The sequence below is a fragment of the Tiliqua scincoides genome, chromosome 1 (genome assembly GCF_035046505.1).
Source record: "Tiliqua scincoides isolate rTilSci1 chromosome 1, rTilSci1.hap2, whole genome shotgun sequence".
Lineage (NCBI taxonomy): Eukaryota > Metazoa > Chordata > Lepidosauria > Squamata > Scincidae > Tiliqua > Tiliqua scincoides.
The window spans coordinates 16,129,466-16,153,217 of record NC_089821.1 but is presented as its reverse complement, the minus strand read 5'-3'; the positions used below and the strand labels follow the sequence as shown (position 1 = coordinate 16,153,217).

Genomic DNA, 23,752 nt, shown 5'->3' with positions numbered 1-23,752 from the left:
ACTTTCCTTGTTTATCTGAACACTTCTTGATGCTGATTTATTCAGTCACTGCCTCCTAGTGTGACCCAACATCAGGATCCAACAGCCCCTCCTTGCCAGGTAAGTTTTTTTCCCCAGACACCCTTATTTTTCTGCTGTATCATTCCTTAGGAGAGAGAGGTTAATCATGATGAACTCTGCAATCTCTGCCTTGTGTTCCACCACTTTGGAAAGCTGAGCTTGTGGAACATACTTTCTTACACAGATACGCATGGTTCAATAAACATTATGATCCTGTTCTGCAGATGGAGGAATCGCCCTGCAATTTGCTGTCTGTGAAAATCATCCAAATAAAAAATCTTCAGAAGGCAGATTTATGTGAGTATGGCGGTGACTCCCCAAGGTCCACAAGAGCATTTGCTTCTATAAGGGATTCTATTCAGTACCTGCTGATTTACCCTGGTGCAGCACATTCATACTAGAATCATATAATAAAACCAATGCCCTGGTGCAAAGGCCTATAAGCTGCAAAGGCCACTGAGATCATATGTATGTGATTTAGGTTCTCAGGTCAGCTGTATCCAAAGTTCTGACATTTCTGAGGCAGGGCCTGGTGATGTCACAAGACTGCCAACCCTTGAAATAATTCATTCATTCATTCATTCATTCATTCATTCATTCATTCAGAAAGAAAGAAAGAAAGAAAGAAAGAAAGAAAGAAAGAAAGAAAGAAAGAAGAGGGTTGGAATCTAATATCACCCTAATAAGGCACAATCTTATTCAACTGGTGCACTACCGGAGTGTGTGCTCCATCTGTATGTCAGACCTTTGTGCTGTTGCAAAAGTGCCGTAAAGCTCTTTGCGACAGTATGAAGAATAGGTGCACCAGCAGAAAGGCCAGAACCTTCCTGCTGGTGCCAGTGGTCAGAGAAACGCCTGCCGGTGTAAGTGAGTCCCGTGCAGGGGTGAGGGAAGGGTGGGGGGGATTGGTTGTAAAGTGGTGGGAGAGGGCTGCAATGGGGTGGGGGTGGGCAGATTGGGCTGGTGCAAGAACGGTGCAGGTTGATGGTGCTAGCATGCACCGTATCCTACCCTCTTCCTGGGTCTGATCTGCCATCACAGGTCAACATAGACTTGTGCCAACATTCTTGCTGATGGAGGTCTGTGTTGACATGTTGTGGCTGCTGGGGCTTATCTCGAGGAGAGCTTCAACAGCTGAATTTCTCTGCAGGATGCAGCAGAAGCCACACTGGTGGGGGATTTCTAGGATTGGGCTGTAACTTTTGTTGCCTTTCTGCTTGTGTTGAAAGAGGAAAACCCTGCAGAAAACAGACTCATTTTGGTCAGACTGGCAGCCCTAGGTTAATAGAGAAGCTAATGTTTGGTAATCAGATTTGATGCACTGCCTCCCCATCCCATGGGGTGTGGTTGTGCGGGGCATTCTGTCCTCTTATACAGGCATTAAACTAAGCTGTTTAATTCTTGCTGCAATACACACAGGCAGTCTGTGCTAATCCTTTGATCCATAGCATTCACAGACTAAGGGCGCAATCCTAACCCACTTTCTAGCACCGACATAAGGGTATTTCCGCTCCTAGGTAAGGGAAACAAACATTCCCTTATTTTGAAGAGGCCTCCATGAGTGCCCCCCCCCCCCAACTGCAGGATGCAGCACACATCCCATTGGCACAGCTATGCCAGTGCTGGAAAGTGGATCAGGATTTGCGCCTAAGACAGAAATGCAAATGACTGGAATACATTTTGCCAAAGCGATGATGCTGTCTGTTACCCTGTGTAGGAAGGTTGGCTGGTGTTTCAAAGGGCAGCTCCTTGTGTAACATCTCCCAACACGTAACAGCATGCAATGACGCAATGTGGGCAGAGATCAGAGGACTTAGAATAAGCTTTGATGAAGTGCAGGAAGTTGATAAGGAAGTAGGAGAATTTGGTAAAGATGTGGCCCAATTGGACTTCTGCCATCCATACAGAGGGATTGCTGGGATGCCATTCCACCCTTAAGAATTTAATTGCTGTCAGTTCTTTCCCCTGACTGGCAGATTTGCTTTACCCAGCTGAATATGTTTTTAGGACAGGTGCCCTGGCAACAGGAGCAGCGATTGTCATGAGTAAGTTCAGACATGGAAAAAAATTGAATATACCAAATCAGATCTTCAGTGCCTCTGGGTCAGTCACCAAGGTTAACCTCTCCAAAGTTGCAAGCAGGGTTCTTTCCCAGCCCTCTCTAGAAATGCCAGGGGCTGAACAAATGCATACAAAGCACATGTGCTCTACCACTGAGCTATGGTCTCATCCCCTGGCCAAAAAGAATTTAGAATGGTAGTGAGCAACAGTCAGCACACCTACTCTCTGCACTGGAGTACCAATGCAGGATGTAGGAGGCAGAACACCACCTTCTGAATTCTGACCAAGCAGACCCCCAGTCCCAGAACTCTTACAGAATTGTAAGCAATCCTGTTCCTAGGCCACATTATATATATACATTCTCACTGTTTGATAGACATTGTCTAGTGAAGTGGTCTCCAAAGTGGAGATTGCTGTGCAGTGGCGTAGCTAGCGGGGGGTGGCCCTCCCTGGGAACAACCCTTGTGGGCATATAACACCACAAATGCCCCAATATCGCTAACATCACGGAGGTTATGGGTAACTCCATCATGTTATATACCGTTGGATGTGGAATTTCCAGCAGAATGCAATGCAGAAACTGGGATTGAAATATCTCCTTTCCATCAAAAGTTATGGCCAAACAACTGGAAACTAAAAAATGCATGGAGCCCTATAGAAAATGAAACTGAGCCATATCACATGTTTACTCGCCAGTAGGTGAACTTGCCAGTAGGTTCATCGGAAAGGGCAGGCTGAGAGGAATCCAATGACACCAGAATGGTTCCTATCCAATGAAAGCAGCCCCCAAAAACACCCAAGAGGGAAGTCCCTCCCTCCAAGCAGGTGAATGTATTGAGCCCTATGGAAAGCAAAAGTAAGCCACAGGGTCGCGTTTACTCATGAGTAAGCAAATGTGCCTTGTCTCCTGGTCAAGTCAGGCAAAGAGGAATGCAAGGCTAGCTGCATAGTCCCCATCTGATGAAAGTGGAGCTCAACAAATGCTCCAGATGGCAGCACCCCCCCCCCAAGAATAAACCAGAGGCTTCAACTGGTAAGGTGGGCACTGGGGAGGGCTGATTTTTTTGTGGGAGGGGTGTTATTGCAGGCAGGCTACAGAGAAAATTCACTTGGTGAAACAGGGTTGGCTTCCCCTTATTTATCTGTTTTTCTTTAATTTAATTATTTATAATTATTGTATTTTGCTTGTAATGTCACTTCCAGCCATGACATCACTTCCAGTGGGTCCTGGACAGATTGTCATTCTAAAAAGTGGGTCCCAAACTCAAAAAAGTTTGAGAACCACTGCCTTAACTCAAAACAGGTCAATGAGACATCGGGGGGGGGGGACACACCCTAGTGACCAAAATTCTGGAAATCATGGCTTTTAGGAATAATACCATCATGTTATATATACCATTTGATGCATAATTTCATCCATTGCTTGTGGATGAATAAATTGCATTTATTTTTCTGGCCATTATTATTATTCATTCCATGTCATGACTATTACTATCTCTGTCTCACCTACCTCACAGGGTTGTTGTGAGGACAAAATAAGGGGAGGAACCATGTACACCACCCTGAGCTGCTTACAGGAAGGGTGGAATAGAAAGTGAATTAATTAATTAAGCAATATAATTCATAATTAATTAATAATTAATTAAGTCATATGGGATGACAAAAATTTATGGGCCCCGGGTGTCAAATGACCTAGCTACGCCTCTGTTGCTGTGCGCCAGGAACGGCTTTCCCAGCGCAAACAGCGCTTACCGTTCCACCGGGGAGTCTCATGGTTGTGGCGCCACTCTCCTCCAAACTGAGCCCTGGCTTCTCACTTCCAGCATCTGTCACCCCAGCAGCCATTGCGCCTGGATTTCTGGGCAGATGCAGCAAGCTGGGGAACAGAGTGGAGGAGAGTGGCGCCGTGACCATGAGGCTCCCTTGCGTAACAGTAAGCGCCATTCACATGAGAGACAGCTGGAGTTTGGAGAGCCCTGGTTTAGTGCAATGTTCAAATCTACTTAATGGCCCTCTTAGCCGGGACCTAGGAGATGGGGGGTAAAGGGGCTAATTTGTACCCGTGCCCAGGGTCAGAAAGGGGGCCCAGGAGCCAAAGGAAGGGGCCCAGAAAGTTCCTGGGATCTGACATTTTCCTATCTCACCTGAACTCGCTGCCTGTGCATGATGCTGGGGCACAACCACATGCATGCAGTGTTAACTGCTGCTGCAAGCCATACATGTGGGGCTCAGGAATGCATCCATGACCCTCCTTTAACACAGTGCCAAATCTGGGAGGAAACTAGCTTGCCTCAATAGCTCTTTGGCTTGTGGATCCCATAACTATGAAGGAGTATATAGAAGTTCAGGGACCTTCTGTGGGGCTACAGCTGCTGCAGAAGTACGTTTTGGTCCATTCTAGTGTGAGCCTAAATATGATGGTGTTAATTTTCTGCAATGGATTATATATATTTTAAAGACTTTAGAGAGACTTAGGAGTGTGTTTGGTTTTCCATATTACTTTATCTAGCTGCCAGTGCTGCATGGTTGGGTAGACTTGAGCTCTGCATCAAGAAGCCTAGTAGGCCTTGGCTCCAAAGACTATTGTGGCTGTTAGCACCTTCCCCCTGCCTTATTTTGCCTGCCATTCTGCCTGCCCCCATTGCCCCCCTCCCCCTTTGGGAAGGGGCCCAAAAGAACTTTGTACCCCCTGATAAAATTCCTCTCATAAGCCCTGCTCTTAGCTCCCATTCCCTTATATCCCATGTTTATATATATATATATATATATATATATATATATATATATATATATATATATATATACACACACACACACACACACACACACACACACACACACACACACACACCTTCCTAAGGGTTATGCTTTCTTGTGGGACCAAGAGAACACCATCTAGCTCTGCCTGATGGCTGGTCTACAAGTGGTAATTGAAACATCTTTCATGCAACAGCTGCTTCATATAGCCATAATACAGGGGTTCCCAAACTGTACATGATAGCATCTTAGGGCGTCACGGCATAAGCACAGGGGCTCCGTGTGGTGTTCCCAATGGACCTTCCTACCTGTTCCCTTGGGTGCTACCAACTTGGATCTCACAAAATCTCATGAGAACCAAGATTGCAGTGCCCAAATCTCAAAAGATTTGGGCACTGCCATCTTGGATCACACAAAATCTTGCAAGGTTTTGGTGCCGCCATCATGGATCTTGTCAGATTTTATGAGATCCAAGATGACAGTGCCTGGCTCAGCGAGGAAGAAAAGACTGCAGGGGAGTCATGACCCATGTAAGTTTGGGAACTACATGTGTACTGATGTGCAGTATCCCACCCTCAAGCTCTCCCAGTTCCTCCCAAAACCATCTGGGTATTTTAATTGCTGTTGAATCCTTGAGAGATCTCTTGAGATTTACTCTTTCTTTTAACCATTCAAAATGAACATGTGAAAAACCCAAATACTATATTTGGTTCCCTCCTCCTTTCCTTACCTGTGTAAGTATGTGGGCGAAAGGTAGTATAGAACAGAGTAGGGCATGTTTTCCACCAGGCATTAACTAGGGGATGTTTTCTAACAGGTTGCATAGGACTGTAATTTCCTCCTCTTCTCAGTTCAGTTTAAAAGGCAGGGAAAAGTTCTGCTGGGGTTTATGGAGTTGTATTGGTATTTCTTGTTTGCTTAAGTTACAAGCTCCTCCCATTCTTGAGAAATCAGTGATAAAGTGGGAAGGGAACAGGACAAAACAATACAAAACAACAACAACAAAAAACCTGTTGAGAGATTAACAGTTAATAAGAGTTTTTAAGCCAACTCAAGGAAAGTGATATCAACATTAATCTACAGATATCCCTAATAGAGAAAAATTAATAGATAAGATTTATGAAATTGCAGCAATGGATGTATTAACAGAAAGAATGAAAGATAAAGATCTAGATAAAGTAAGAAGATATTGGAAGCCGTTTTATGATTGGATAGATAGTATTGATAAATATTTAAGATTGAGTAGATTAAGTTAAGCATTTTAATGTCTTATGCGGTGATGATTTATATATTTAGTTTTATTTTGATGCTTAAATTTTGTTTTAAAATGCATTTTGTAACCCATTGGCCAAATATCCTGTTGTGTTGCCTAACCTGTTTAACCCCATACCTAAGTTTATCCCATATCCTTGCCCCTTATCTGTAATAAATAAAAAAAATGTATTTAAAAAGAAAGAAAGAAAGAAAGAAAGAAAGAAAGAAAGAAAGAAAGAAAGAAAGAAAGTGATATCAACATTATCTCCTAAAGGCATTTTGAAGGTGGTACAGATTGTTGCAGGAAACTGGTGTATCCAAGATGGCAATCCTATGCACGATTTCCTGGGAGTAATCCCCATTTAACACAGTGGAACTTACTTCTGAGTAAGCATGTATAGGATTGCACTGTAAGTCCAAGGTGTTAACACAGATCAGCAGAGACTGTCCAATATTTCAGAGCGGAATTTCTTTCTGCCCCAGTTATTGATGGCAAGGATTAAACATGGAGCATATTTGTCTGCATACAAAGCATGTGCTCCACCACTGAAACACAGCTCTTCCCCATATAGCAGGGCTTCCCAAACTGTCCTTAAACGAACAGGGATAGGAAGTCCTATCCCTGTCCCTTGAAGGGGCAGGGTTAAGGCAGCAACATGATCTGCAGATTCACACTGTTGCCAGGGACGGGAGGTTTTTTTTTTTAACTCACCGGCCTCCAGTGCCATCATCATGGGGGGTCCGTGGAAGAGTCTGGACAGCCCTCCACAGGGCTAGCCCCATTTCAAAAAAACTGGGAAGTTCCTGTTTCATGATGAGGAGAAGTTTGAGAACCTCGGCTGTATATTTATCAGTAAGAAATCACACATCCATCAACAAAACAATTAGGTATTTGCTTCTTTGTGCAGGAAATGCCTAACAAACAGTATTAGTTTTCCTAATTATGTATGGCTCATAGCATTTAATCAGCCGAAGCTAAGAAGTGGAAGCACAGGCAAAGAAATTACTTGGATGCTGTGCAATGGATGTTATTCCTGCATTTTGTCAGTATCTGTGGTTTTGCAAGGACCTAATGAGCCAACAGAAGATTTCACAATGGTGCTGCCGCGCGGAATAATTTTTGCTGCTCCACCTGGAGTCCTCAAATGCTCCCGGAAGACGTGTTGCAATAAACTTGACAGGTTGGAAACTTCCAACCTAGTAAGGTTGGAACAAAGGTTTACTAAAGGCATTTGGGGCACAATAAATCTGCCAAATGCCACTGTAGTTGCAGCCATGCAAGATGTGCTGTGCTTATATTAATGTGATTTTGCAAGTGTTCCACATCAAAACTAATCCACCATGAGCACAAAGATGAAGTTCAATAAGAACAAGTGTCTTGATTGCCGTATGTAGTTCTGTTGAAAACTGTACTGTCTGCAGTACAAATGAAAATTTGGTGATTTAATGTTGAATGATGTGTTTTTGTCCTCAAAACATTGATTATATTTTGCCTTTTAAAAATAGTTCACCAGTCCAGTTGCTATGTGAGCTTGTTCCTGCCGACAGCTTCATTTCAAAAATTCCAGACCCAGGCTATCAAAGATTGCAAGCATCCCCAGTGGAATGAGACTTTCTGCTTCAGGATACAGCCTTGTGTCAAAGTAAGGCCCAATCTTGCTTCAAATGGCACCTTTGGGGACAAACAGCCCTGAATGGTGATTTTGGGTGGGGAAATGGCATGTTGCATAGGGTTAGCCCTCCTTCATTTCGATTGGTTCTTAGTTTAGGGGAGCTGGGGGCAAAAGAGAACAGCACAAAGTAACCAGTTCATGATTGGGCAAGGTTTTAAACCTTTAGGAAAGTTTTAGGAAAGATGCAGCACATTTGGAGCACATTTGGAGCACATTTGGAGAAGAATGGCGAGGAAGATCAGAGGACAAGCCATTTGAGGAAGAGTTGAGGGAACTTGGTAGTTTAGCCTGAAGAAGAGAAGGCCGAAAGGGAATATGGTAGCACTTTTCAAATACCTGAAGGGCTGTCTTGTGGAAGAAGGAACACATTTGTTCTCATCTGCCTCTGAGAGTAGAACTAGATCCAATGAGATTTAGAGAGGAGTTTCCAAGTTGACATCAGGAAGAAACTCTTGACTGTAAAGGTGTTTCGCCAGTGGAACAGATTGCTGAGGGAAGGGGTGGAATCGCTCTCACTGGAGATCTTCAAGCAGAGGCTCAACAGCCACCTGTTAGAGATGCTCTAGGACAGGGGTGGCCAACCTTTCAACTTTAAGGCTCCTGAACCTTTAACAGTTGTGTGGAAGAGAGAATTTCAGCAGGTGCAGCTTCTCATCTCACAGATGACAAGCTGGACCTGCTGAAATTCCCTCCTCTACACAATTGTTAAAAGTCCAGGAGCCCTAAAGTTGAAAGGTTGGCCACCCCTGCTCTAGGAAGATATTGGACTAGATGACTTCCTGATGTCCAACCAGATTCTCCTCTCTTGTAGTTTGTACCCATTGGACTAGACTTCCAACTGTATGATTCTATAAACTGTTGTTTTCCCATGTCAGATCAGCACAATGACTGACTAATATTCCTAAATTGCTTTTGGCCAATGTGCTTTCAAGATAACAATTGTACAATAAAAATGTGGAAAGATATACCTTGTTTGCTGGTTTACAAGCTAGTTTGACACCTTATTAATGCTTATGTTTATGTACGCTTGTGTAAAAGGAATATGTTTTATAGGATTACAGAACCAGTTATGTGAGCTGTGCATGATTAACACCAACAGCCATGGCGCTATGCTCAATGCTTTCTATTTTTTTAAAGTCCCCTATTCTTCTCATAGGAGAAGTTCACACATGTATGTTCATCAGTTGATGACCATAACATCATGTGATGACTTGCATCTAAACAACAGCCCTCGTAGTTCAAATGCTACAGAAAGACTGTCATCTGAAGGGCAGCATTTTTCTTTGGAGTTGATTCACATAGATGTGATGATTAATTAAGGAGATACTGTGAGTCATTATACCATAATATAACTTCCAGTGGAAATCATCCCAACGTAACTGCCTTTCTATTAGGAGGAAGTGGAAGAATTAGGAAATATAGATGAGGCGGGAAAGAGGGATAGACAGAGTGAACCAATTTAACTGAAGTCACTTCATAGCATGCAGAACCCATTTATAAACTCTTCCTAGACTTTGGCTGAAATCCTATACCCATGAACCGGACAGTAAGACCTATTGAACAAAGTGGGGCTTACTTCTGAGTAAACATGTCTAGGAGTGTACTGTTGGGTAACCTCTGGCCTACCAGTCTGAACAATTCAATTTCAATTTCAAAAACATTTATTAGGCATAAACATACAAGCCAAATGAGAAGACAAACAAACATGCAAAAGAGAGGCAGTGTACTCAAGCCTCTAGGGCAGCCATTTTCAACCACTGCGCTGTGGCACACTGGTGTGCCATGAATGGTCCCCAGGTGTGCCGCAGGAGTTTGGTGGAGGGTCATTTATTAATAGGACCATTAGGGGATATGAGCATGGCACAACAGCATGGTGTGCCTTGTCAATTGTCAAAAACCGATGGTGTGCCTTGACAATTTTAGTACCTTGTCAGTTTGCCATGAGATGAAAAAGGTTGAAAATCACTGCTCTAGGGAGTTAAATAATGAGAAAAGATGGCAGGATTAGTTCTACGTCTTGTAAGGACAGCAAGTAGAAAGTTTGCCATTTGGCTTGTAACTAAAACGTCGGTAGAAGCAAGAAATGAGCTTAATGCAACCATATCTTGCATCCGGGGCAGACTATCCCATAGTGAGTTTAAGAACATATTTCTGATATCTGTATAGCAAGGACAATGCAGTACAATGTGAGCTAGAGATTCAATTTCACCAGGCTTACCGACGCAATTGATATACATCCGAGGATAACACCAGTTCAAACACAGCCCACCAACCATAGACTGCAGAATAACAGATGCTTCAGAACACCCGTTTTTGCAGTCATTTAAAACAAAACAAAACAAAACAAAAAAACCCAAGTGGTTTATTGAGTCACTTGTGGGTCATCATAAGCAGCTGGTGATTTTCAAATTGTGCAGCCACAAATCTACCAGTAAATTAGGTAAATAGGAATTTCATCAGTTGTCTGGTGCTTGCACAAGTCAAAGTACATGCGGTAGGAGAAATGGATTTATTGCAGAGGCTGGATATATAGCAGCTACATGCCATCCTAGCACCTTTTATATCTGTTCCAAGTTCATCAATATGAACCCAAGTACGATTGCAATGCCTGTGTGTCTGCCATGAAACTCCAATACATTGCAAAGAATTCTGTAGTACAATTCTGTAGCTACATAGAAGAATAGACCTAACCCACTGACCTTCCAAAAGAAACTGCTACAGCTATTTTGTTGCAGACTACTTTGTTCTCTACCACAGCTATGTGTATCTCTAGGTTCATGGTGTGAACATTGGTTAGGGTTTAACTATAAGCCTCCAGTGGCGTATCTAAGTTATGGCAGGTAGGGCTCATGCCCTGGGTGCCATTTGAAGGGTGGCACCACTAAGCCAGCACGCTTTTCCCTCCCCCCAACCACAGCCTCACACAGGCTGAGCTCAGGGTTTCTTCTGTTCCCACCCACCCCCTCCCCACCACTGCCAGTGCTCCTTGAGATAGGGGAACCCAGGTCAACATCATATGACATCATGATGTTATCACCCTGGGCACCATGGCCTCTAGCTACACCGCTGTAAGCCTTGATATTAACTTTAATTTTGAAAGATGAGAGCCCATGTTAATTCTACTCAAACACTTTTCTGCACTGAACCCTAGGTATGGAAAAGGCAGTTTGAAGATTTCTCTAGTCTAGCCGTGAGAAAATGTATTTGGGGCCCAGAATTGATACTTTATAATTAACTTTGCTTCTCTTCTTAGAATGTTTTGGAGATGACGGTTCATGATGACAGTAACTACTTCAAGGCTGGCCACCTCCTCACTGTCCTCTTTGATGTTTCTAAAATCCAGCTTGGAGAAATAATTTGCCTCACATTTCCATTGGACCCAAAAGTAAGAAGATAGATAACTGGCCCTCCTCACCCCAGCACTGTCTTCTCTAGTGGCTGTTTGCTGGTGTTCTTTTGCATCCTTTTAGATTGTGAGCCCTTTTGGGACAGGGAGCCATTCGTGGTTTGTTTGATTTTCTCTGTAAACCGCTTTGTGAATTTTCTGTTGAAAAGCGGTATATAAATACTGGTAATAATAATAATAATAATAATAATAATAATAATAATAATAATAATAATAATAATAATTGTAAGAAAATACAATTAAAAAGTGAAGAACTGCACGGTATTACAGGGGGAGGGGAAAAGGTTTCTTTGATCTCTTGTGTTTATTGGGGAGTACAAAACATCTGATTGCCTCCCCTTCCTAAATTTTCCTACAAGCCAGATGTTACTACATTTTTAAAACAAGTTTTTAATTGATTAGTATGATTAGCATGAGCAAGATTGAAACTAAATGAAAACATTTAGCAGAATGGGATAATCTCCTTACTTTGAGTAGTGCTACAGCTTTTCATTTCTTCTACCTCAGCAAAGTTCTCCTCGTTTGCTTTTTCTTCTTCTAATACTGCACGGGCACCCAAGGACTGATTTTCACTATCTCCCTAATTACTATGGGCTAATTTTGAAACAAAGCCCAGATGAAATAAACCTGCCTGGCCTTTTTTTTATTTGTCATTTTTTTCCCCTCTTTTGTCTTTATTTTTCTTTTCTCTTCTGTGCTCCAGACTTATATTTGTTCTTCACACTGCTGATAATTCACCTTCAAACAATGCCAAAACCAATGCGAAGCAACAGGTAATGGGTACTTGGGCACCTCACACAGCAGCGGTGCTTTTCTAAGGACTCTGCCTCACCTCCCTCCCCACCCACCACACGTCCCTGGCCAGAACACATGTAGACCTGATAATAATAATAATAATACAGGTATTTATATACCGCCTTTCTTGGTCATCAGATTTCTCCTCAGACTTTATTCAAGGCGGTTTACATAGGCAGGCTATTTAAATCCCCACAGGGATTTTTACAATTGAAAGAAGGTTCTATCTTTCAAGAACCACAACATTCAGATATTTCTTTCTGATCTGGTTTCACATTCTGGCCTCCATCCTCCCACGCTCAGAGCAGATGGAATAACTCAGCTCAGCTTGTCAGTCACCTCAAGGTCGCACGGTGCCAGTGGCCTCGAACTGGCGACCTGTGGATGTTATCTTCAGGCAAACGGAGGCTCTACCCTCTAGACCAGACCTCCTGCCCAAGGCCATGCATTCTACACAAACACTAAACTAGAAGAAGGGGGGAGCTCACTATTGGGGCCTGGGAATTCTGTGAATCCAACTGGGTGACGTACTAGTAGTTCTGGTCTGAAGGTGTAAGTTTCACCTTTCTGGTGTTTGAATTGTACTAATACATGCTAGCGCTAGTAGAGAAGACTGTAGTTTTGACTGTGTGGGAGACTGTAGTTTGTTAAGGAATCTGAGAGCTGTTAAGAGCTACCATTAACAAGCTACAGTCTCCAGGATGCATTTGGGAAATAGAAGTGCCTTGAAGGTGGATTAAAGCTGTAGTGGAAATGCAGTCCTGAATAGGCCAAGATTGAGATACCCAATTTTATTTTTGTAATAAATTTGTTTAGTTTATCTTGTCATGGCCCTGGCCCCGAGGAGTCCCCCCTCAGCCCTTTCTCCTCAGGCTTGGCCTTCCCCTCTCTAACTGGACAAGCTGCAGCTCGGAGCCTGCTGAGTGTTCATCGAAACACACATAAGCTGGAAAGTGCCCTTGGCTGTCTTTCCTCACTTCCCTCTCACAAAGCCAACTAGGCTAGTGCCTTGCACCCGTTTGGTTAATCGACGGAGCCCACCTTGTTCCTCTGCCTGCCTTGAACACTTTTCCTCAACTGGGATCTTTCGGAATTTTGACTGTGCAGGGACCAGGAGGAAGACAAGGAGGGGTGGAATGGGGCGGTGGTGGGTGGGACATGGTGGTGACTGGAGTGGGGAGGAGGGTGGATCAGGTCTATGAAAGGGGAGGGTTTGGTGGCAGTAGCGCCTGTTGAATCCTGACTCCTTTCTCCAGGCCTCATCTGCCTTCATGGCTCAACATGGGCTTGTACCAGTGGTATCGTTGGTGCAAGTCCAAGTTGACCCACCAGATCTGCAGGGGCAGAACAGAACAAATGTTCCCTTACCCCAAGGAGGCCTCCTTAGGCCGAAATTCCCCCCCTGGTGCTGCTACATTGCTGCACGGCGAGTTGTGGTGGATTAGGCTGTGAATCTACATACTGAAGAAACATTTTTATATTGATTTCTCCTCCCTTTTGTGTACATTTATCCATACCTGCAGGGCCAGCATTATGCCAAATGGACCAATTGCTCTCAATTGGGCCCTGCGCCTAAGGGCCGCCTGCGCTAGGGTAATCTACTCTAGTCTCGTCAAACACACACCACACCACACATTGCAATGCACACCTAGCACCACACTGCAGGTTTTATAGAGAACAGCAATAATTTTAATTTTCTTCTGAATCCTTACAGAGCCAGTAGTGTTTGTTTATACTGTTTATATCTTGAAATTGACTGTTAACCTGGGGCCCCACAAAAAATAACTGGGCCCTGCAGCTCCTAAGGCTGGGCCTGTGTTCCGACATTGTTAAAGGTCAAGCTCCATTGTTGTGTATTGCAAACCAATTGCATAAAGGTCTAGTTCTCTCAAGGGTTCATGCTAGTATGTGTGTTTGTGAGTGTGCCCAGGAGGGACGTGATGTGCAGGGATGTCAGGTGAGGCAGAATTGCCCCGTTACAGTCTGTGGAAAAGCACCACATCTGCCCCACCTGCTTGCGCCTGAGTACTCTCCTTACACCCACTTTCTCAGGTGTAAGGAGAGCCTAATTGGGTGTAAGTGGGTGGGCAGCTGTGGTGCTTTTCCATTGACTATGATGGGGCGATTCTGCCTCATCTGCCATCCCCACACTGCATGTCTCTGGTGCCCAGTAACAAAGTGCTCCAGAAAATGTTCCTGACTGTACCCTACAGCTCCACAGCTCCACATTCCTAAAGAAAGTTGGTCATGAGCAGGCAAGCTGTACTTCAGGGACGTTTGTCAGTCAGTGCTGAACTTCTCATAGATGTATCCACGATACACTCCAAGAACTGTCAGTAAATGGTGAATAATTTAATTAGACGCTACACCACTCTCATGATAATATGATCTTGTACCAAAAAGCACATTTGTCTTTTTACAGATTCAAGAAGAACTGGATGTGGAATTTAGGCTGGAGAGTCTGTGAGTGCATCTCAGTAGTATGAATTATTAGAACTCTGTTGCATGCTAGACAGCTTGATTTTAGGGTCAGGTTTCTTGTGAACAAGCAAATCTTCTTGTGAACAAGCAAATCTTTGTGAGCAAATCTTGTTCACAAAGGTTGCTTGTGAACAAGCAAGTTACACTGTGCTCCTCAGGGTAACTATCACCTTATGATTAGTTTTTTGAATCATTCTTATTATTTGATTGTATTAAATGGTATGATGTGGGCTAAGGTAAGTCAAGTAATTAGCATAAAAGTGGAATGCTAGCAACTAGAAAAGTAGATTTGAGTTATTGCAGACCAGCTATGACATGTCAAGTCTTTTCTTTTGCAGTCCAATTCCTCCGGAGCGAATTGTTACTAATGGCGTTTTAGTGGTAATTTCAATTTTATCATTTCTTCTTTCCCCATAAAGTCATTGTGGGCACATGGTTAAGGTTTTGTTATTTTTTTTTAAACTACATTTCTGAAAGTGCTGGGTTCTATTATTATTTGACATCCTGTTGCATAGAGGTTTCCAAACCACCAAGCCCAACAGCTGAAAGGAGTCAAAGAGTTGAGGTTGACAATGGCATTTCCATGTGGGTTTTTTTTTTTTCTTTAATGGATCTCAGTTTTAATGAAACTCAGCCCAAAGGGGGCCTGCATGGCATTAATATCCTGTCCTTCCTCCACAGATTTTGTGGTCCTCCTTACCTCATTGTCCTCATTATGCTGTGAGACAGATTAGACATAGAGACATAGTGGCTGGTCCACAGTCAGCCAGTAAGCCTCAAGGTTAAGTGGAATTTGAACCTGGTTCTCCCTGGTCCTAGTCCAACATTCAAACCACTACCTTGTCTCTCATATGGACACATTATGCAAATGCAGAGCATTGAATAAGTGTATCATCCACGTCTCATGGTCTGGATCTCATGTGTAAGTGTACTTGTGTGTAATAATAATAATAATACCAAACTGAATGCAGGAAAGCATCAGAGCAATAAACACAGGGCAATTCCTGTCATAAAATATCAGCTGGCATAGTAGACTGGACCCAGGCTGTTAGAAGTGTTAGACAGGAAGACCTGAAAGATAATGACAATGAATCATGCCCTACATCCACGCAGCAACGCTGATAGACTCTATTTACCCAGAGGCATAGGTGAACATGGAATGTTATGAGTGCACCAAATTGTGCATGAAAAGGGCATTGCAAGAATATGTAAAAGATAGTGAAGAAGATGCATTGAAACTGGTTTTTCAAGACAACACTAAATAATGGGGATGGTGACACAATAACAGCAAAGCTGGCTTATAAAAAGATCAAATGAAGATCAGGAAAGAAAAATGGTAAAGCAAAGCACTCCATGACCAGTACAGAAAAGACACTGCAGGAAATACTGACAACAACAAAACCTGGCACTGGCTAAAAAGAGGTAGATTGAAGGAGGCAAAGGGATCAATTCTGGATGCCCAAGACCAGGCACTAAGAATGAATGTAAAAAAAAGAGCCAAAACTGCGAAAACATCTATGGCAGCAAATGTTGGCTGTGTAAAGATGCTGATGAAATTGTAGACCACCTGGTCAGCTGCTTCATGAAGATTGTGCAGACTGACTATAAAGAAGAGCATGACAAAGTTGTAACAATAATTCACTGGAACATGTGTAAAAAGTACAAGCTGCCTGCAAACAACAACTGGTGGAGCCACAAAATTGAAAAAGTAGTACAGAATGAAGAAGTCAAAGTGCTCTGGGATTTTAGAACACAACAAACATCTGCCGCACAACACGCCAGACATAACCATCATTGATAAGAAGGATGGTTGGTTGGCAACCTTCAGTCTGGAAAGACTATGGTATAAGCCTATAGCACCTGGTATTCCCAGGTGGTCTCCCATCCAAGTAATAACCAGGCCTGATGCTGCTTAGCTTCTAAGATCAGACAAGATCATGAAGAGCTATCCAAGTGCCAGAAACCAAGAAGAGACCAAGAAGAAGGATGAGAAAGTCTGAATAGTAGACATTGCAATACCTGGTGACAGTAGAGTAGAAAATAAAGAACTGGAGGTAATCACCACATTTAAAGAGCTGCAAATAGAAATTGAAAGACTGTGGCATAAGAAAGCAAGAGTAATACCAGTAGCCACAGGGGCCTTGGGTGCTATCAAACAGCTGGAAAATCACTTGAACACCATTGGGATGAGCACGAGCACCATCAGTCAGTCACAAAGGTAGCCTTACTAGGAATAGTGCACAGACTCCTGCAATATTTGTAATGCAACATGAAAACCAAAAATAGCTACCTCTCCTAGGTCCTTCGGAATGACTCGATAGGTGAATATAAACAAAATCCTGTCTAAAAGAACATGACTGTGCGAAAATATAATAATAATAATAATAATAATAATAATAATAATAATAATAATAATAATAATAATAATAATAATAATAATAATAGTTTCTGCAGCTTATCTTGCAGCCCCCTAAATTCCCCCACGCTGCTACAGCAGCGCCATTGTAACTTGCACTGCATCCTGTGGGACAATTTTGCTTGCTGGAGGTCTCCTCGAAGTAAAGGGCCATTTGTCTCCTTGCCTTGGGGAAAGCTCCAGCAGCCACAAGGAAGCATTTTGGACATACACCTGCTAAATTGCTGGCATTGGTCTGTGTGCACCCGTGTTGGCAGATTGGGCCCGGGAAGGGGGATAGGAGACATTGGCCCCAATCCTAAACAGCTTTCCAGCACTGACACAGCTGTGCCAATGGGGTATGTGCTGCATCCTGAGGTGGGGGAGCATTCATGGAGGCCTCCTCAAGGTAAGGGAATGTTTGTTTCCTTACTTGGAGCTGCATTGCCCTTTCCTCGGTGCTGGAAAGTTGGTTAGGATTGTGCCCATTGTGCACTGCTGCTGCCAATCCTGCCCCCTCCCAGGCTTGAACCACCCACCCCCGCCCCTGTTGCAACCCTACTATCCCTGTTACACGTCTCCCCCACCCTTCATCTACCCATGCACTGCCTGGCACTGAACTCATTGTGGGCACAGTCCTATCCAACTTTCCAGTGCCAATGCAGATGCAATGCTGCCCGGTGGTAAGGAAATAAATGTTCCCTTACCTTAGAAGGCATCCATGATTGCCGCCCACATCACAGGATGCAGTGCGCGCCCTACTGGCATGGCTGCATCAGCCCTGGAAAGCTGGATAAGATTGGGCCCTGAGTCTGTTATATGCTGCTCCCTGCACTGGCTCCAGTGGAACGGCGCAGGCATAAGAACATAAGAACAGCCCCACTGGATCAGGCCATAGGCCCATCTAATCCAGCTTCCTGTATCTCACAGCAGCCCACCAAATGCCCCAGGGAGCACACCTGATAACAAGAGGCCTGCATCCTGGTGCCCTCCCTTGCATCTGACATAGCCCATTTCTAAAATCAGGAGGTTGCACATACACATCATGGCTTGTAACCCGTAATGGATTTTTCCTCCAGAAACTTGTCCAATCCCCTTTTAAAGGCATCCAGGCTAGATTCCATCACCACATCCTGCGACAAGGAGTTCCACAGACCAACTACACGCGGAGTAAAGAAATATTTCTTTTGTCTGTCCTAAGTCTCCCAACACTCAATTTTAGTGGATGTCCCCTGGTTCTGGTGTTATGTGAGAGTGTAAAGAGCATCTCTCTATCCACTTTATTCTTCCCATGCATAATTTTGTATGTCTCAATCATGTCCCCCCTCAGGTGTCTCTTTTCTAGGCTGAAGAGGCCCAAACGCCATAGCCTTTCCTCATAAGGAAGGTGGCCCAGCCCCGTAATCATCTTAGTCGCTCTCTTTTGCACCTTTTCCATTTCTACTATGGCTTTTTGAGATGTGGCAACCAGAACTGGACATAATACTCCAGGTGTGACCTTACCATAGATTTGTACAACGGCATTATAATATTAGCCGTTTTGTTCTCAATACCTTTTCTAATGATCCCAAGCATAGAATTGGCTTTTTTTGACTGCCGCCGCACATTGGGTCAACATTTTCATTGACCTGTTCACCACCACCCCAAGATCTCTCTCTTGATCTGTCACAGACAGCTTAGAACCCATTGGCCTATATGTGAAGTTTTGATTTTTTGCCCCAATGTGCATGACTTTACACTTACTGACACTGAAGGGCATCTGCCATTTTGCTGCCCATTCTGCCAGTCTGGAGAGATCCTTCTGGAGCTCCTCACAATCACTTCTGGTCTTCACCGCTTGGAAAAGTTTGGTGTCGTGTGCAAACTTAGCCACTCACTGCTAAATCCTGTCTCCAGGTCATTTATAAAGAGGTTGAAAAGCACCAGTCCCAGGACAGATCCTTGGGGCACACCGCTTTTCACCTCTCTCCATTGTGAAAATTGTCCATTGACACCCACTCTCTGTTCCCTACCCCGTCAGTGCTAGTAACTGACACATTGTCACAACACTCTTCATGGGACAGTTGCATCAGCCTGCGCCTGGTGGAGCAGTTGCTCTACTGGCACCGAGACACCATAGGATTGGGCCATTAGCTGTATAGCCTAACAATAGGCAATTTAGCTTTGGTTCTAGGCCTTATTTACATATTCCAGGGAAACTTTAGATTTTTAAAACGTTTCCTGCTTCTGAGTCAGAGTAAGAACATTTTCTTTCATAGCTACCTTACTTTGGCCAGTCTTAATAATAATACCATGTAAAGTCTGACCTTTTGTTTTTTTGTGCTGTTCTGTTTTTATAGTCTCCTGAAATTTCCTGCTTGGAGGTGCAGATGAGTGAAAGAAAGACAAAGAAGAAATCAACAGGTCATTGATTACCTTTTTAAAAAACACTTCAGTTTTGAGTAGGAGTTGCACCACCTGCGCATCCACTCACTTTGCCCTGGCACTGACCCAATACCCTTGTGAGTGAGTTGTTCACTCTCTCTCCTTCCCACAAAGGAAAGTGGCAAAGAAAAAGATCAGGGCAATCAGTGGTGACCCACATTTTCATCCAGAGCTACTGCCATGAAGAGAAATCACAGAGCAGTGTTAGAAGTAGGGCGTTGCTGCAATCTTCCAGAGAGAAATTGGAATAGGATTGCAGTCTCTGCCCTCTCACTGCCCTTACCACCACTTTCTCCGCCACCTGATTGCTTATTGTAAACAGCCTGGGTTGGAGAAAGCTGGGAGTAGAAAAAGACTTGCTCTTGTACTCCCGACATCTTCCTGTCTGTCAAATTCTGAACAAGCAATGAGTGCTGGGCGGGAAGTAGTGTTGGCAGTGGTAAGGGGGAATTTGCAAGGGGATTTGGAGCGTGTATGCCCTGATTTGCCTGCTTACTAAAAAGAGGGGGCAGAAACTTTGGGTGGCTCGTCAGGCACCAGTTATTCTTGGGCTGGATCTATGCACTGCAGCCAACTGTTCCCACTGAAAGGCCCCTTTAAGGCACTGGGGAACAAGGAGAGAGGGGACTCTCTGGAAAAACTGGGGACTCTTCTTAAGAATATGTCATGAAAATAAAAATGGTGATCTCCATGTCCTTTGTTTTTTCCCCTGTAGACAGAAACCTTATATTTACTGTGCCAGGATCCTATGAAGAAACCCAGAATCGTTCTTTGGCATCTGGGTTGCATCCTGCTAATCCTGTTGTGTTCCACTACATCAAGTACAAAGAATCAGCATTGGAAATTGAATCAAAGTCATGTGCTGCAGGCTCTGTATGTTTTGCGGTGTGGCTGCTTTGGTGCAAGTGGTGGGGGACAGGAATGGGACATAAATTTCTTTGAATAGCTAAGTGGCAAGTATTTAGCTGCTAAAGGATTTTTGAAGTCTTGTTCTTTTTCTTTTAGTGTCATTGTATTAGAAATAATACAGATGAAAGAATTTGCCTCCCTTTGCCTCTGGATACAAATTGTATGGAAAAAGAAGTAACCATAGCTCAGGTAAATACTATAACATTGTCAATTAAATAGTTTGTGGAGCAAAGGAATCAGAGAAAATGAAACGTGTGTCTGGTGAAGTGGTCAGGCTGAAACAGCTTAAGGTCAAATAAATTGGTTAGTCTCAAAATTGTTGTTTTTGCAGAAGATTGGAAAGTGAATAGCTACTGTTAACCACAGGCTTAAGGGTGCTGGCAGCCCAATCCTCAGCTGCCTGTTTTGCTGGGACTGCAGTGGCACCGAAACGGCTATCGCAGTTTCAGGGCAGCCACAGGCGGCTCATTGGGGAAAGGGGACATTTTTTCCCTTCCCCTGGGTAAGGGAAGTAGCTCCGCAATGGGGCTACTTGATTCTGTGGCAACCGTTGGACTGCCATAGAATCAAGAACCTGTGTTGGGTCCGCGGCCCAACACGGAGGCTTTGGATGCGGAGGAGCAGAGCTCCTCCAGTCCCGCCTCTCTCCTGCCCTGTTCCCTCCCCTGGCATGCCTTCTCCCCGCCCTCCCCCTGCCCTAGAATGCCTGCTCCCCACCTCCCCCCAAGCCCCCACCTATGTCTCTGCCACCCAGTGGTTTGGGCAGCCATGGAGCAGCAGAGCAGTCCACTAGTGCTGAGCTAGCGCTGGTACTGGACCAACGCTGGGGGCTGCAGATGTGCCTTATGGCACATTTGCAACACTCAGTGCCAGCAGAGGATTGGCAGTAAGAGTTTAGGATTGGGCTCTAAGCCAGTTGATGTTAATGAGTTTAAGATTTATTATGTATTGTGGCCAACATATTTAGACAGTTCAGTCCTCATATGTTAGTGTGTGTGTGTGTGTGTGTGTGTGTGTGTGTGTGTGTTATTTATTTATTTATTTATTTATTTAAAAGATTTCTAATGCCCAAAGCAGTGTAACTATTGTAGCGGAGTAAGAATCAACCTGTTAAAAATAGTGTTATAATTTTGTACAGAACTTTAGAAAATGTTGAGCCCAGCGCTATGCACTCCTCCCAGTGGTGGTGCACCTCCTGCACTGGTGTCGACCGCCATCAGGCAGTCAGCAGTAGTAGCAAAAGGTGCTCCAACAGCGTACCATTCAGCGCTCTCCCACTCCAGTGCTTCTCCTGCCACCTGCTGACAAGGGTGTCAGTGGGAGAGGCGGGAGGGGTACTGAGAGGGTGGAATTAGGGTGGGGCTGAAACTGTGTGGGATGGGCAAATTGGGTCCAGAAAGTGGCAGGTTGGCCGGCAGTAGTGGCTTCAAATCCTAACCCCCTTCCCGGACCCTTTCCCAATGTGTTTATCTACACTTACCTGCACCAGCAGAGCAGCGGCACTATTTAGGTAGTGCAGGTCAGAGTAGACCACCCCCTGTACCACAGAGGCTTACCCCTGGGTAACGGAAAATTGTTCTGTTTTGACCTTTGTAACTGCTCCCACCCACATCCTGCTGCATCGAGAGGGGGAAGAACAGAAGTGGGCTCTAAAGCAATAAAGTAAGACAAAACACCAAGTGGATTGCAAACAATTAAACGCATTATAATCACATAAAATTAAAATTTTGTTTTCTGCCTCCAGGACAATGTCATGAAGCTAACTGTAAACGTAAAAGATTGGTAACAAATATTTTATTATTACTGTAGCTTTTACAAATCGTTGTCTATTTGATGTTCCATTTGATTTTTAAACTGTGGGAGATGCATACATCAATATCCCCTGGAACAGTTTAACAAGCGATGTGCAGGGCTTTCTTTGGCCCAGGCTATCTAGTGAAGGGAGCAGTTAGCAACAGCTGCCTCTTTCATCTTTGGCTCAGTTATTTTGAAAGTCCTGCAGGAAAGGGGAGGGAGGAATGTGTATTTAAGAATGTCTGTTGTATATAAAACTTAATGTACACAATCCAAGTTAATTTGGGCGTTAGATCTTCTCTAAATCACAGGGGCTTAAAGTATGTAACAGCCCAATGCAAAACAGCCCATGCCCTGTTGGCCTAGAGCAGGGGTGCTCACACTTTTTTGGCTTGAGAGCTACTTTGAAACCCAGCAAGGCCCGGAGATCTACCAGAGTTTTTTTTTACAATGTTCGCGCCATCATAACATATAACATTTATGTGTACAATGTATGTTGGTGTACCTTGAGCCCCACTGAGTATAACAGAACTTACTCCTGAGTAGACATGCCTAGGATTAGGTTGTGAGGCTGCAATCCTAGCCACACTTACCTGGGAGTAAGCCCCATTGAGTACAATGGGCCTTACTCCCGGCATTTCCTCCCAGAGGCACCTGAAGGGGGGGGGTCGGCACTCCACGATCTACTCATTTTGCCTCGCGATCTACTGGTAGATCGCGAACCACCTATCGAGCATCCCTGGCCTAGAGTGTGCAATACCCGTGACACAGCCTCTGCTGAGATCCACACTCTTCTGCCCCTTCCTGCCCTGGCTCCAGTGGTGTAGCTAGCAGGTGGGGGGGCGGTCCACCCCGGATACCACCCTTGGGGGGTGTAACACCACAAATGCTCCAGCATCACTAACATTGTGAAGGTTAGGAGTAACCCCATCATGCCTTATACCGTTGGATGCAGAATTTCCAGCAGAATGCAATGCAAAAAGCCGGATTGAACTTTCTGCTTTCCATCAAAAGTTATGGCCAAAAAACTGGAAACAAAAAAATGCATTGAACCCTATGGAAAATGAAACTGAGCCATATCGCGCCTTTACCCGTGAGTAAGTGAACTTGCATAGTTCCTTGGAAAGGACAGGCTGAGAGCAATCCTGGCCCAATCCACTCTCAAACTGCCCTGTTGATCCACCTCTTCAGGTGGAGGTTCTGTGGCCCACTGCTGCTCGCCCAGGGTTTACCCTCCTCCAGGTTATCAGTGAGCCACAGAAAAGCCGAATGGCTTCTGCGCCATCTATCCTGGCTTTACACCGGTGGATCACAAGTTCTGCTAACATAAGGCCAGCATATGATTGGGACCTTAGGCTGTAATCGTAAACACATGCACTATCTGTTTTTAACATGTTGTAAGCCGCCCTGGGTCCCCTTGGGGAGAAGGGAAGGGTATAAATAAAGTTTATTATTATTATTATTATTATTATTATTATTATTATTATTATTATTATTATTATTAGGAGAAAGCCTTACTGAACACAATGGAACTTACTTCTGAGTAAACATGAATAGTATGATCCTCACGAACCTTATAGAATTCTTTGAAAAGGTCAACAGGCATGTGGAAGTGGGAGAATCCGTGGACATTATATATCTGGACTTTCAGAAGGCGTTCGACACAGTCCCTCACCAAAGGCTACTGAAAAAACTCCAAGGTTAGGGAATTAGAGGACAGGTCCTCTCATGGATTGAGAACTG

The 23,752-nt window shown here is 44.1% G+C and overlaps 1 protein-coding gene across 1 annotated transcript in view; it reads left to right on the top strand.

The window, feature by feature from the left end:
- Nucleotides 1-284: 284 nt before the first annotated feature.
- LOC136641276 (cytosolic phospholipase A2 epsilon-like) overlaps nt 285-23,752 on the top strand; it is a 47,153-nt gene continuing 23,685 nt past the window's right edge. The window contains exons 1-9 of the mRNA XM_066617019.1: nt 285-357; nt 7,639-7,775; nt 11,059-11,190; nt 14,429-14,469; nt 14,826-14,868; nt 19,222-19,285; nt 20,022-20,179; nt 20,917-21,024; nt 21,960-21,997. Coding sequence (XP_066473116.1) covers nt 285-357; nt 7,639-7,775; nt 11,059-11,190; nt 14,429-14,469; nt 14,826-14,868; nt 19,222-19,285; nt 20,022-20,179; nt 20,917-21,024; nt 21,960-21,997 — 794 coding nt within the window. The remainder of the gene's footprint in view (nt 358-7,638; nt 7,776-11,058; nt 11,191-14,428; nt 14,470-14,825; nt 14,869-19,221; nt 19,286-20,021; nt 20,180-20,916; nt 21,025-21,959; nt 21,998-23,752) is intronic.